Source organism: Nycticebus coucang, chromosome 22, assembly GCF_027406575.1.
Source record: "Nycticebus coucang isolate mNycCou1 chromosome 22, mNycCou1.pri, whole genome shotgun sequence".
NCBI classification, from domain to species: Eukaryota; Metazoa; Chordata; class Mammalia; order Primates; family Lorisidae; genus Nycticebus; species Nycticebus coucang.
The window spans coordinates 49,174,094-49,188,873 of NC_069801.1; the positions used below are offsets into that span (position 1 = coordinate 49,174,094).

A 14,780-nucleotide genomic window follows, 5' to 3' on the forward strand; every position below is an offset into this window, starting at 1 on the left:
GCCTCCTGTCCCCGCCCGGTGGGCGAGGGGGCGGGGCTTGGCCAGGCTCCGCCCTAGAAGCGTGCCGGGGCGAGGTGTGCCGGCCTGCCGCCTTTAGTTGGTGTCCTTTAAGCCTCAAGGAGAGGGTCACCGTATTTTTCTTAATAATTCAGCCCCTGAAAGTACCATTTGTAATTAGCTGATAAGAAAAATTAAGAGCGGTGCGTATCTTGAACACTTAAGAGAATTTAACAGTAAGTCTTAGTACTGTACCCTGCAGTGCAATCACCGCGGGGGAGGAAGAGAAATGGAATGTGCCTGTTTTCTGCCAAGCTCGTACTAGTCACTTTTCATAATAGATCTTAATTATGCAGGATGGCCATCATCCCTGGATGAAACGGAGGTTCAGAGATAATTACTTGCCCAGGGAAATTCAAAACTAACCTCTCTAGCATCAGTAAACATCCTCTTGTCTCTCATCTAAAACATTTCCGTGTCATTCACACCTTCCTATGTCCTAAACTGTGTCATTATTGCTTTGTAGTTAGCAGTTTCAAAAATCTCTACTGTCCTTGGACAAAGAACTTTTCCATCTGCTTAGCGCTTTGGGGATGATTTCCCAGAGAAGGGACCGACTTTGCTATTTTTAAATTGAGGTTTTACTTCCACGTTTCTCATTCCTTTTAAAAATTTTTATATTAAACACTTAAGAGACACACAAAGATATACGATATTTCACATTTACAAAGGCAGAATTTTTTTTTTTCTATAAAGTATCTCCAGCATCTGGAGCAATACTGTGCACAGTAGACACTCAGTAGTTCCTTGTGTGCATGAATTAACAACTGTGGGCACTTACTACAAATTTAAGAAAAAACACTATTAATATAGTTGAAGCCAGCTGTTCACCTCCCATATGGCAACTTTCTTTTCCCAAAGACGAACCACTATTATGAATTTTTTTTTCTCTTTGAGATAGTCTCACTTTGTTATTCTTGGTAGAGTGCAGTCTACCAAGTGCGTCATAGCTCACAGCAACCTGAAACTCTTGGGCTCCGATTCTCTTGCCTCAGCCTCTTGAGTAGCTGGGAACTACAGGCCAGCTACGTTGCCTGGCTATTTTTAGAGATGGGGTCTCACTCTGGCTCAGGCTGGTCCCCATCCTCTGAGCTCAGGCAATCAATCCACCTTCCTTGGGCTCCCAGAGTGCTAGGATTACAGGGGTGATCCACCACAGCCCTCTTGAATTCAGCGTTTTGTTATTCCTGAGCTTTTCTATTTCTACCACATATGTGTCTTCTTAAGCAACACATGGTATATTTTTTTGCAAGCTTGGAAACATTTTATTATTGGTATCCTACTGAATAATTCCTTCAACTTATTTTTCTGCTCAACCCTGTTTGTAAGCTTCATCCACGTTGATAGGTATACTTTTAGTTAGCTGATTTTCATTTTTGAACGGGGTTCCACAGTATGAATATAAGTCACTTTTCCAATGGCTTGCTATTATAAAAAATGATTTGAATATTGTACATGACTCCTGGTGTACATATGTGAACTTCTTGAGGGTACATACTTAGAATTTCTAGGCTCAGCGCCCATAGCTCAGTGAGTAGGGCACCAGCCACATACACCAAAGGTGGTGGGTTTGAGGCCAGCCCAGGGTCTGCTAAACAATGACAACTGCAACAAAAAAATAGCTGGGAGTTGTAGCAGGCACCTGTAGTCCCAGATACTTCTTGGGAGGCTGAGGCAAGCCCAGGAGTTTGAGGTTGTTTTGAGCTGTGACGCCACAGCAGTCTACTGAGGGCAACACAGTTAAGACTCTGTCTCAAGAAAAAAAAAAAAAATTTCTGGCTCATAGAATTTCTTGCATTTTCCAGACCAACTATCAGCAAAGTATCTGCAAAGTATTTCACTCCCATCACTGGGGCATTTGGGGTTCAGCTCCATATCATCACAGAAAGGTTTTTGGTTTGCACGCCTCCTTTGATGTTTCAATTAAGTTGGTCATTTGTGTTTTTATTTACCCATTTTTTCTTTATGTTATTATGGAAATCCTTAATATACTGATACTGATTCTTTTATGCAGTTATCTATACATGAATACATACATATATATATATATACACTCATTTTTTGAACTATTTGAGAATTAGCTGTAGATACTGACCCTTCACTTATAAATATTTCACCATAAATCTCCTAAGAACTGCATTTCCCTACATAATCACAAATTTCCTACCCTTGCAAAATACATAATAAATACTATTATCTAATACAAATACAGTTTATAATCATTGTTCGTATTTCCTAATTCCAGGGCCCAGTCAAGGTTTGCATGGTGCATTGAGGTCATGTCTCTGAATTCTTTAGTCTAGAATAGTTCCTTCATGTTTTGTGGGGTTTTTTCCTTCTGTGATATTAATATTTTTTCCATGAGTAGAACAGTTGGTTTGTAGAATATTTCTCCTTCATTTTGTATTCATCTGACAATTTTCTTATCAATAGATTTAGGCTACACATTGACTAGGTACCTTATATTTTCTGTGCCTTATAAATGTGTTGCATTTAAAGACTTCCATAATAAATGGTACCTTTAAAAAATTTAACATTTTCTAACTATTATTGCTAGAGATTGCTTATTATTTCCAGCAGTTCTTTTATTATATGCTAAATTTTCTTTCATGTTGTTCAAAACTTAAAAGACACATAATGATATACAGTGTAAAGTCTGTCAGAGTATCTAAACCCTGACCCTAGGTGACCAATATAACCAATTTCTTACATTTTCTCCCAGAACTATTTTACATTCATCCAATATCATATATACATAAAATTACATATTTTATATGTTATCATTAAATAAATGGCAGGGCTAGTAATAGAAATAAAAGTCTGAGAGAGGGCCTCTGGGCCTATTGTAAGAAAGACAGTTTGGTTTATAAACTGATGTTTGTAATGACTTTCCAAATGCTCTGGAAAAAGCAATTATTTAATGGAAAATTTCAAAACACACGAGTCACTTGCATTCAATATACTTTGCTACAACAATTTCATGTGCATAGAAAAAGGGAAATCAAGCTCTTAGAAAACAGCAGCTGGCTCAGCGTCTGTAGCTCAGCGACCAAGGCGCCAGCCACATACACCAGAGGTGGTGGGTTTGAACCCAGCCTGGGGCTGCCAAACAACAATGACAACTACAACAACAACAACAAAAAATAGCCGGGCGTTGTGGCAGCTACTTGGGAGGCTGAGGCAAGAGACTCGCTTAAGCCCAAGAGTTTGAGGTTGTTGTGAGCTGCAACGTGACAGCACTCTACCAAGGGAGACATTGTGAGACTCTGTCTCAAAAACAAAACAAAAACAAAAATAAAACCCCGGCAGCTAACAGTGCTTCCTCCTGACGGCTCTTCACTCTTCTTTCAGCGCGTACAGCACATCATCCTGGTTGACGTTCAGCCGCACGCGAAGGAGCAGGTCATTCCTGCTGGGCTCCACCAGCAGGAGGCGGCAGGAGCCCAGCTGAGAACACACGGCCATGCTCTCTGACATGGTAGGATATGGCAGCCCCTCCATTCTGCAAAGTGTCACATGCTGACTGTATATCTAGACACAAAAAACCAAAGCACAGGTTAAGAGGAAAGGCAGTCTTGAGGCTGTATCTAATCATTTATCTCTCTTTTACGAAAATCAGACACATGGTACTCAGGATCCAAATATTCCAGAGCACATCAATGGGTGCCCCAATAAAGTCACTACTATACAAATAGTCCTGGTATCCAGGGGGCTGAGAGTTGCACAACTGAGAATGTCAAAATTCAAGTCAAATTTTGCTAAACGACACTTTCCTGATCAGTTAAGAGTGAAAAGATGCCAAAGCAATGACCCTTGGAAAAGTATAAAGGCCTTTTATAAAGAAATAAAGGGAGGCAGTTGTCCAGCTGGAAACACATTCCTACCCTGAAGCTGGGTCAGGCAAGTCTGCAGCAGCTCTGCTTGCTCTCCACTTTACATCTTCATGAGTCCATCCCTCCGACCCCAACCCCACCAAGACTGGAAGTGTGTCAGGAAGAAGGATGTTAACCAATTCGGCTCAGGGTTCACGGCAGCTGTCAGAGTGAATGGCACACTGCAGATGTTCGGGAAATGTTCACAAACTACAGTGAATGCTGCCCTCTGCAGAAGAGCTGTCTTGGGCTCTAGGAGGACTGGAAAGGGCACAATGGAGAGCAATTCAATGTTTATGAAAGCATGTATAATCAGCTGAAAGGAAAATGCTTCCCTGACCTGTGTTAGTTGAATGAAGATATGTAAAACGTACATAAACACAGACACATACACTCAGGTACACACTCGTGAATACCTTCAACAGTTCTTCTTCTAAGGCAGCCTGGGAACACCAGACTTAAGCAAACTACAAAGGCACAAGCCCTACTGATTCCTCTTATTTGATTTACTTGAAATTAAACAGTGCTCAGACTGGGCTGTGATTGATCTTTGAACATGGCCTTGCCCCATTATAACATAAGCTGTATTAGAGCAGTAACTATCTTGTTCATCTTACTCCATGAATGGTGCCTGGTACATAGTAGGCCCTCAAACTAACATGCAGAAACCAATCGCCAAAGTTCTGTTCTTATCCAACTCAGTAAAATATCACATAAAAATAGGTGCTGGTCTGATAACCTTTAACACAGTCAGGGTGGCACAAGACAGAGACAAACTTACACACTGATTGAAATTTTCATATATTTTAAAAGCCACAGATCAAAACCTAAGATTTGAAAAAAGACCACCTGTTGAAATGTTGCTTCCTCCAGGCCTGACCGACGGAACTCTGCAAGGATGGCTCTCAGGAAGCCCTGTTCCAGAATGGAGGAGTTTCTTAAAGGAAATGAGGAAATGTGAGTTCTTGTAAGTGGATGTGCCACCAGCCCAGAGGAAAGCCAAACAAAACTTTTCTGTGCCTTCAGAGGAGAGAGAAAAAACTGGCTATGTTATATGGCAAGATTCCCACTCCACCCCAGTGTCTCAAACTAATACAGAAAACGCTACTTTGGAAGTAAGGGAACATGGCAACCACATCTAGAAATATACTAGTATCTAAGAAACACCCACACCCCCACCCCCATTTCATGAACTGAGCGTACCACAGGGAGCGAGAACCACCTGCTTCCTTCTTGTTCCCATCGCACATTTGCTCCCTAAACACCTGATGAATAAATGGCAAGTGTACTCCTGTCATCCCTGTTTCTGTGTCCTTAACTAGACTATGCCCTTTAAATAAGAACTGTATCATTAGTAAATAAACGCAGGTTGGGTGAGTAATGACTTGGGAAGAGAAACACGTTTCCATGGCCTTCTTCAGCTAGGGAGCAGCTTACTTGATAGCAGTGATGTATGATGATGAAAACATCTCATCCACAGCTTCCATTAAATGGGCTATTGTGACCAGGCCGGGGGCACCAGGCTTCTGGGGGGCGAGCTCGCAGATCTCAGTGGCACGCCTGCAGATGTCCAGGCAGCGCCGTGCATCTCCAGAGAGGGCTGCTACCTACAAGAGGGAGCATTTTATTCCTGAGGCCATCTTAGCCCAAAAGTACTGACAGATCCTGTGTTCAACTAAAAAGGAAGGGTGGTGGTGGACTTAAGCCTAAACGTAAGTACTAACCCCTGGCAGAGAGCCTCAAGGAAGCGTGGGGATGATTGTATCGTCGCTCACTCCCGAAATCTGAACCACTGTTCTGTTAGATGAATCAGACCAACCCACGAGACCAATGGCTCTACTGGTGCCTCTCCTGCCTTTCCAGTGCTCACCAGCTGAAGGGCTCCCAGGCCTTCTCAGGGAATCTACACTGTTCCAAGCTGACTTAGAAGGCCACTTGCATTTTATTTTATCTTGATTATTTTATTTCGAGACAGAGTTTCGCTCTGTCACCCTGGGTAGAGTGCTGTGGTATCATAGCTCACAGCAACCTCAAACTCCTGGGTTCAAGTGATCCTCTTAATTCAGCCTCCCAAGTAGCTGGGACTACAGGAGCCTGCCACAACACCCATCTAGTTTTTCTATTTTGAATAGAGATGGGGGTCTTGCTCTGGCTCAGGCTGGTCTCAAACTCCTGAGCTCAGGCAATCCACCTGCTTCGGCTTCCTAGAGTGCTAGGATAATAGGTGTGGCCACCACACCCGGCCACTTACATTTTAAGTCTCAAAAAAGGAATTTTTAGACACACTGAAGCCTGTAAGGATCTCAATTTCTGAGTTTCCAGTACTTGCCAATAATCTCTAGCGTCCACCTGACCACCACCATATTTTCTGGCAACAGCCCCCCCCCACCCCCAAGGATCACATCCTTCCAAAGTGCATGGTACACAGCACACCAAGACATTAAAAGTAGTCACCTCTGGGAAGTGGGATTAAAGGCCATTTAAAAGGTTTTGTGTATTATTTCTGTTTCTTGAATTCAAATTTACAATATTCCAAACAAAAAAATCACTTCTAAGTAACCCTAAACCGAACTGTGCACATCAGCGTATATTCATCCCTTGCTCTGCCATCCCACAATGACTGGGTAAGGATGTGACATACAGCTGCCTCATCCCTTCTGTTCCCTCCTGTCACCTGCCCCACATCCTGGTGGAGCAGCACCCACTAGTGGTGAGTGGGGCTGCTGCAGGATCCCTAGCACAAAGTGAAAGGGGAACCCTAGGAAGCAAGAAAATACCCCAAACTGTCTTACCCTGAGGGCATCCATGAACCTTGGGGAACCTAAGCATCCTTTCTGGGACAAAAAGAAAAAGTCAGAGCCCACCCAACATGGAATCTAATAGGAGACTCTGCATGAACTTGGAAGACGACTTCCTCTACAGTCCCAGGGTGAATGAAATCCATCCCACAGAAGGGATGGCAGGAAAAATCGCCAGTTTTTGGCCGGGCACGGTGGCTCATGCCTGTAATCCCAGCACTCTGGGAGGCTGAGGCCAGTGGATCGCTGGAGCTTACGAGTTTGAGACCAGCCTGAGTGCAAAAGTGAGACCCTGTCTCTATTAAAAAACAGAAAAACTGAGGCTTGAGCCCGAGTTTGAGGTTGCTGTGAGCTATGATATGACAGCATTCTACCCAAGGTGACAGCTTGAGACTTTGTCTCAAAAACAAAGAAAAAACAAAAAAACCGAGACCCTAAAAGGAAGAGAAGCAGCAGGAAAGGAGTAAACAATGTAATTCTGCAAAGGAGGAAGGAGGTAGAAGAACAGTGGTTGACGGAGCAGGCTGGGAAAAGCCAGGTCCTAGCCTGAGCCAGTAGCGAGGAATCCAAGGACATTAAACATTTCAGACTGTTCAGGAGTTAGTGACACTGGAAGTGGAGGTAAGAGGGCGATTTTTGGCTAACATATAAGGAAGATTAAGGTCAAAAGTTAAGGGAAGTAGAGAAAGTTAAGAAACTAACTCTAAGATGCCCTAGATGAGGAATCAACAAAATATGGTCCATAAACCATTTTTATAAGTAAGTTTTCTCAGAACACATCTATGCTCATTCATTTACATATTGTCTAGCGCTGCTTTCAAGATGTAAAGGCAAAGTACTACCGGCCCTTCACAGAAAGTTTGCTGATCCTTGTCCTAAATCCTTCCCCTATTTCACACTGTTGGGTGAATAACAGGCCCACTGAGGGAGGGAGGTTCTCTGAGAAAATTGTAGGCCTTGCTATTTGGACTATTCCCACAAAACTCTCTGGCCTAGAGATTATCCCTCTCCTACTCAGGCAGAAGACCAGAGATTTATTCTTAAACTTGGATAAACAAAGAGTCTCTGTACTTATAGACACTAGGTCATTATATGTGAAATGTCTGATTTCAGATTGAAGGCTTGATTTATTACATCTCAAACAAATAGTTATACAATTAATCAAAGCATGTGCCTAAACTACTAACACTCTTTTGCTGTCTTAATGGCAGCTTGTATATGCCAGCAGCAAAGAAACCTGGAGAGTGAGTTGTAATGAAATCGCAGAAGTATTTTCCACAGCTTGTTGAGAATTGAATATTTTTCCTGGCAAGAAAGGGCGAAAGCCCAGAAGTGTAGTCAGGCGGTGCGAGGTCTGGTGAACACAGTGGATGACAGAGAACTTTCAAGTCCAGCTCCTGTAGTTTGCACAGCACTGTTTGTGCAATGTGTGGTAGAGTGTTTATTATCTTGCAAGAGGACTTGCCCGTCTCTACTGACCAGTCCCAGATGCTTCATCACAAGCATCCTCATCATTTCATCCAATTGGATGCAGCAGACATCCTCTGTGATCAACTGATCGTGCTTCACGAGGCTGCACTGGATAATACCAGTGCTGGGCAACCAAACAGACACCACCAGCTTTTGCGATGAATATTCAGTTTTGGACTCTTTCAGCACTTCATCTTTATCCAACCATTGTGCCAAAGGCTTGCAATTGTCCAAAAGAATCCATTTTTCTTTTTTCTTTTTTTTCTTTTGGCCGGGGCTGGGTATGAACCCGCCACCTCCGGCATATGGGACCGGCGCCCTACTCCTTGAGCCACAGGCACCGCCCAAGAATCCATTTTTCATCTCACATAACAATACAATGTACAAATGGTTTGCCTCTATGTTGTGACAGTAAAGAAAGGCAAGCTTGGAGGCAATTTCCCTGCTGATGGTTATTTAATTAATTCACAGGGAACCCATTTATCCAATTTCTTTACCTTGCTGATTTGTTTCAATGGTCTAATATTGTTGGAACAGAAACATCAAACCTTGCTTGTAGGTTGAGACAGATTCATTCCCACTACATCTTTCAGCCTTGGTCTCAGGTTGCCCATGTGGCTCATTTTCCAGATTAAAATGAACTTTTCGAACCATGGATGTACCATTTGTTCATTAGCCACATCCTTCCCAAACACTTCTTGATATTTCAAGCTGTCTACGCTGCATTGGTTCCACAATGGAACTTACATTCAAGAACAACACGAAGTTTTGACTTATCTATGGTTTCAAAAAAATTGCTCCAAAATTTTTTTAAGATAATCACAAGCCAAAATATGCATTTGAAATAGTGAGGATGTGTCTTCACAATAAAAATTTAAAAAGACCCAGGGCGGTGCCTGTGGCTCAGTTGGTAGGGCGCCGGCCCCATATACCGAGGGTGGCGGGTTCAAACCCGGCCCCGGCCAAACTGCAACCAAAAAATAGCTGGGTGTTGTGGCGGGCGCCTGTAGTCCCAGCTACTCGGGAGGCTGAGGCAAGAGAATCGCTTAGGCCCAGGAGTTGGAGGTTGCTGTGAGCTGTGTGAGGCCACAGCACTCTGCTGAGGGCCATAAAGTGAGACTCTGTCTCTACAAAAAAAAAGAAAAAAAAAAAAATTTAAAAAGACCCTGATGAAGACAGACAAATGGCTAACAAACATTTAAAAAAATGCTCATCAGTCCTGATCATCAGAAAAATGCAATTCAGAACCATCTGAGATAACACTGATAGCCAGTGAGGATGACCCACATCACAAAGCCTCAAAGCTGCAGAAGCTGGCGTGCTTGTGGAGAGAAGGGAACACTTTTACACTGTTGGTGGGACTGTAAACTAATATAATCTCTTTGGAAGGGAAGTATGGAGAATCCTCAAAGAACTAAAATTAGACCTCCCATTTGATCCTGCAATCACAGCTCAATTTATAATCGCCAAAATGTGGAACCAACCTCAACACCCACCAGAGCAGAGGTTTCATACTTAACAACCTAATATTATTGTAGGTAAGGTGGTGAGCACCCAGAACAGCTCAAACCTAGCAGGTACTTAGCAAAGGCCTGCTGACTGGTTGTGGGTGGTGCTAGGAGTTCCCTGAAGATGACTTACCTTCCTGGCTACCAACTGGATGGCATCATCCTCAAAGGCCTTTAAATGTCTGAGTCGGGACACCAGGATCTGCTGCAGCTGGCTGTGAGTATAGGGCTGGAAGGACATCCTAGTAAGACCCTGGGGAGCCAGAATGACAAAGGAGCAAGATTACTAATTCCCATCGATTATCTAGGTGGAAACTCTCCCTTTGAGCCCTCAGACCGGATTCCCAAGTCCCATATAATGATTTACACATTCCATCCCAGGACTACCACTGTTTTCAGCTATTGTCATCACAACAGTGGTATCCTCTAAGGCAATGGTTCTCAAACTATGTTTTTATTTCATTTACAAACTTTCATTCTATCAGAGTCATTTAGAAATTGATCCAAGCAGGGGTGGTCTCATTAAAGTGGGCAGGAGGATCTTAGGGTCTATGCTGTGCATTACGACAGTACTTGGCTTTTCATGATTTGTTGTTGTGCTTCCTGCTGAACTACAAGGCCAGTGAGGATCCACACAGGGAGACCAGGTTCACTGCTCTATTCTAAGTACAGGGCACACCAGGTTCACTGCTCTATTCTAAGTACAGGGCACACCAGGTTCACTGCTCTATTCTAAGTACCTGGCAGGTTGTAAGAGCTTAAAACATTTTTATTATGATGATTTTTTTAAATTTGTGATTGACCATTGACAGTGGTCTCACTCTGTCACCCAGGCTGGATGGAGTGTAGCAATAAGATCATCGCTCATCACAAACTCCTGGGCTTAAGAGATCCTCACCTCAGCCTCCCAAATGCTGGGATTACAGGTGTGAGCCATGTACACTTGTTAAACATTTATTTAAATAATTAAAGGCCAGGTATGGTGGCTCACATCTGTAATCCCAGTACTCTGGGAGTCCGAGGCAGGTGGATTGCCTGAGCTCAGGACCAGCCAGAGCAAGGGTGAAACCTTGTGTCTAAAAAATAGATGGGCATTGTGCCAAGCACCTGTAGTTCCAGCTACTCGAGAGGCAGAAGCAAGAGAATCACTTGAGCCCAAGAGTTTGAGGTTGCTGTGAGCTGTGAAGCCAGGAGACTCTACCCAGGGTGACAAAGTGAGACTCTGTCTCAAAAAAGTAAATAAATAAAGCTCCAGGGCTTGGCAGTTTAAAAGTACACTGGCAGAGAACACCAAAAAGATACAATGTTTGCAGGAAGTCATGCATATTTCATCCCAACATAGAAATTAGAAGCATTTCAGAAATCACATTTCTTCCTTTCTTTTTTTTTTTTAAGACAGAGTCTAATTATGTTGCCGTGGCGTCACAGCTCAAGCCACCTTGAACTCGGGCTTAGGCGATTCTCTTGCCTCAGCCTCCCAAGTAGCTGGGACTACAGGAGCCTGCCACAACGTCCGGCTATTTTTTTGTTAAAGTTGTCATTGTTGCTTGGCAGGCCAAGCTCTGGTATATGTGTCGGCGCCCTGGCTGCTGAGCTACAGGTGCCAAGCCAGAAATCACATTTCTTAACCTCCGCATTTATTTTGATTTCCACGTCTTCGTTTTTGCAGACTCTTTGCCTCGGTTTATAGATCTATTAAGAAGAGCTTGAGAACTGCCCTAGAACCTACCAGTCGGCTTGACACCCGGTTCATCATGATTCGCTCTGGCAGGTCCATTGTGTTGGCAATGGTCAGAACCACCAGCCGGGCCTCCTTGTGAGTGGGCCAATCGAACAGATTGTACATTACATCTTGTTTGTGAGTCCACAGGAGGTCGAGCTTCCAGGGAAAAGAAGAGATGCAGGGTCAGAGCATGAGCTGGGGCTCCAGAATGAAGACCTATCACCAGGTCTCAGCACCAAGGCAAGGCAATCAACCAGGGACGGCACAGATGGACACAGAAGGGAGCCGCAACTCCTCTCCCACTCAGTACTTCTCCTGGAACATCGGTCACACACCACCCCACTTCTCTTCCAGCCCTCCCGTGGGCAACTCACCTCGTCCACAAGCAGCACTGTAGTTTCCTGAGGGGACCCCGGAGTGCGGAATCGCTTTGCCAGCATTTCTGCCGCGTGGTTAGCCGTTGCCTTCTGGCCTGTTAGCTTCTGCATTAGGGGAAAAACAGTTGTGGTCAACTGTAAGGATTTTACTCCCCTGGGCTTAATAGTTAAAGCTATAAATGGAAGAAGCTACTTAGACTGAGGAATTCAGTATCCTACATTCTACTTCTACTTAGTCTGAAGCTGTGAAGATAATACAAAGCACCGAAAGGAGGTAAAGAAAGTGCATTCGAAATGCACATGAGTCTCAAGCCGGGTCCAAAACTGCCCGCTCCCTTAAAATCACCGTTAGATAATTCTACCTGCCCCAGGACAACAGCCAATGAATGAAAGAGCAAGGTTCAGACCCCGGCCTGCTGCTGGCCGCGTCTCCTTTGTTTGTCACACTGCCACCCATGAGCCATGGCTTTTCCCTTGTTGGCAGGTACCAGCTTCCAGCCAGCCATCCACTACCCAGCCCCTAGGCCTTAGGGTCCTTAGGGTAAGAATTCCATTTTCTTGCCCTTGCCACCTCATACGAAGGACAAAATCTGGTATATCATAAACATCTGAGATACACACAAAATTAAGTAAGCTTTTCCTTTTTCATGTGGCATCAAGAAACTGTATTTTTCCAAATAGCCTAAATGGGTTCGCTTACCTCCAAGATCTGCACGTAGACTTGGTGGGGCTCCGTGAGCTTCATGCCATTGACCTCAATGAACCGAAAGGAAGGAACGTTATGTGCTTGGGCTGCCTGCTGCAAGCAGCGGATCACCTCGTGCACAGTGGCGGTCTTCCCTGTCCCAGGGACACCAGAGATGTACATGCACCTAGAGCAAGAAGGGGAAAGCCTGTGGGCGAGGGCTGTGCCAGCCGCCCCACCCCGTCATCAGTTTGCAATGTGGGAATGTGTCTGATGGACGGACCAAGATGCCTGAAATGGGGGGCAGGACCAGCCTCAGGAGCTGGTAAAAGTAGGACCTGTTTATACAGAATCACTCATTCCACTAGCAATGCTGTATACAAACTGCCCACCCATACAAGGCCAGTTTCAGTTCCTGTAGAATTACTTTGACAACAAAAGCTGCTTCAGAAGCTTTAGGCTTCCGCAATGACTTTGTCTATGTTGCTGATACTGGGAGATCCCATCCGATTGAACCGTATGTAACACCTGAGGTGGCTGCCGGCAGAGGCCTTCTTCTCAACCTCCCTGCCTGTCCCAGCATCACTCACCCTCCTGTATGGTCAAGGAGTTTGCTCTCCACAAAGCTGTAGATGTCCTGGAATTCCTGTTCTCGACAGGGTAGAGACTCAGGTACAGCAGAAACATGCAGCCTACAGTTGGTGGTAAATGGGGGAAAGGAAGACTTTCAGTCAATTTGAGTTTATTGAGTAGGTGACTCAATAATGGAAAAGACTTGTCTACGCTTTCTACACAAAAACTCAAATGCAAAGGAAAGCCTTCCTTCTCAGATCTCTCTACTTGGCCTCATAATCCGTGCCCTCTTTCTCCACCCAAATCATGTGGGTGGACCCCATCCCACAGGAGACTGACTCCACTAGATTTCTGGCAGGATCTAGACACATCCATTCTGAAAAATCTCTAAATGGTTCAAAAGGGCACCATAACCAAGAGACACTGTCCCCATTAACCACCTTCCATCCCAGAGAAAACCAGCAGGTCTTTCCTCCCAGGGCTGCCTGTCCACATTGGCTCACCCAGATACTGCTTGAGAGGTTTCTTTTTTCTTTTCTTTTTCTTTTTTGAGACAGAGTCTCACTGGGTAGAGTGCCATGGCATCATCATAGCTCACAGCAACCTCAAACTCTTGGGCTCAAGTGATCCTCTTGTGTCACCCTCCCAAGTAGCTAAGACTCCAGGCACCCCCAGGTCCCCTATGATGCCCAGCTAGTTTTTCTACTTTTTGTAGAAACAGGGTCTCACTCTTGCTCAGGTTGGTCTTGAACTCCTGACTGAAGTGATCGACTTGGCTTGGCCTCCCAGAGCGAAAGGATTACAGGTGTGAGCCACCTTGCCCACTCAAGAGAGGTTTCTCTATTCAAAACACATGTACTCATTTTACTCTGAACCTTGTCGGGTGTATTAGTGACTGCTAACTACTCCCGTCTCACTGAACCCTGACTATCTGAAAGGGGCCCAAGAGCAGCATTACCTCAGCCGGGCCTCCTCCAGCATGCTGGTGGGCTGCCGGGCAGCCAGCTTTCGGCTGCGAATCTGAGGAGTGGCATGACGGGGTGTTCTAGACTTGGGCTATATTCAAAAACAGAGAACTTATTACAAAAGGAAAAACAAAGCACAACACCACTCAGGACACACCAGCAAATGTGATTCATGCTGATCTCATAAAAGGAAGAGAGACGGTAAATTCTTCTTAGTTCCCTCCCGTGTAAAGTTCCATGAGTCCCCCTCTCTTGCCACATGTTACACACACACTTTGTTCATAGTCCAGAGATGATTTCTTTTTTGTAATGTACCCATAGTATCATAATGTCAATCTGAAGAAAGGATAAATAAAAGTATGGATTGGATATTATTTAAAAGTAAAATATCTTTTTTTTTTTTGGTTGCAGTTCAGCCAGGGCTGGGTTTGAACCCGCCACCCTCGGTATATGGGACCGGCGCCTTACCGACTGAGCCACGGGCACCGCCCCAAAAGTAAAATATTTTAAAAGACAAATTATTAAGAAACCCAATACAGAGTACAAGAGAAGGCATAAACTGAGGTTTGATTCATTAACTCTTTCTGGAGGTTTATTTGGAAATACAGCCAAGCTTTAGTCCAGGACCACCACAGTCCGTGACACAGTACTTGGAGAAACCACCAGATTTTTCTACCCCAAACCCCAGAGTCCCTGCTCAGTAACAGCCCTTTTCTTCTTTGCTGTAATGGTTCAACAGAGCAGGCCAACTA

General features: G+C 44.4%; 1 protein-coding gene across 3 annotated transcripts in view; it reads right to left on the minus strand.

Annotated features, from left to right (window-relative positions):
- Positions 1-2,704: 2,704 nt before the first annotated feature.
- ORC1 (origin recognition complex subunit 1) overlaps positions 2,705-14,780 on the minus strand; it is a 29,512-nt gene continuing 17,436 nt past the window's right edge. For all 3 annotated transcript variants that reach the window (XM_053576490.1, XM_053576491.1, XM_053576492.1), the window contains exons 9-17: positions 14,022-14,119; positions 13,081-13,182; positions 12,506-12,677; positions 11,803-11,910; positions 11,435-11,584; positions 9,839-9,958; positions 5,367-5,536; positions 4,779-4,866; positions 2,705-3,588 (exon numbers count right to left, since the gene is read on the minus strand). In XM_053576490.1, coding sequence (XP_053432465.1) covers positions 3,394-3,588; positions 4,779-4,866; positions 5,367-5,536; positions 9,839-9,958; positions 11,435-11,584; positions 11,803-11,910; positions 12,506-12,677; positions 13,081-13,182; positions 14,022-14,119 — 1,203 coding nt within the window. In that variant the 3' untranslated portion in view covers positions 2,705-3,393. The remainder of the gene's footprint in view (positions 3,589-4,778; positions 4,867-5,366; positions 5,537-9,838; positions 9,959-11,434; positions 11,585-11,802; positions 11,911-12,505; positions 12,678-13,080; positions 13,183-14,021; positions 14,120-14,780) is intronic.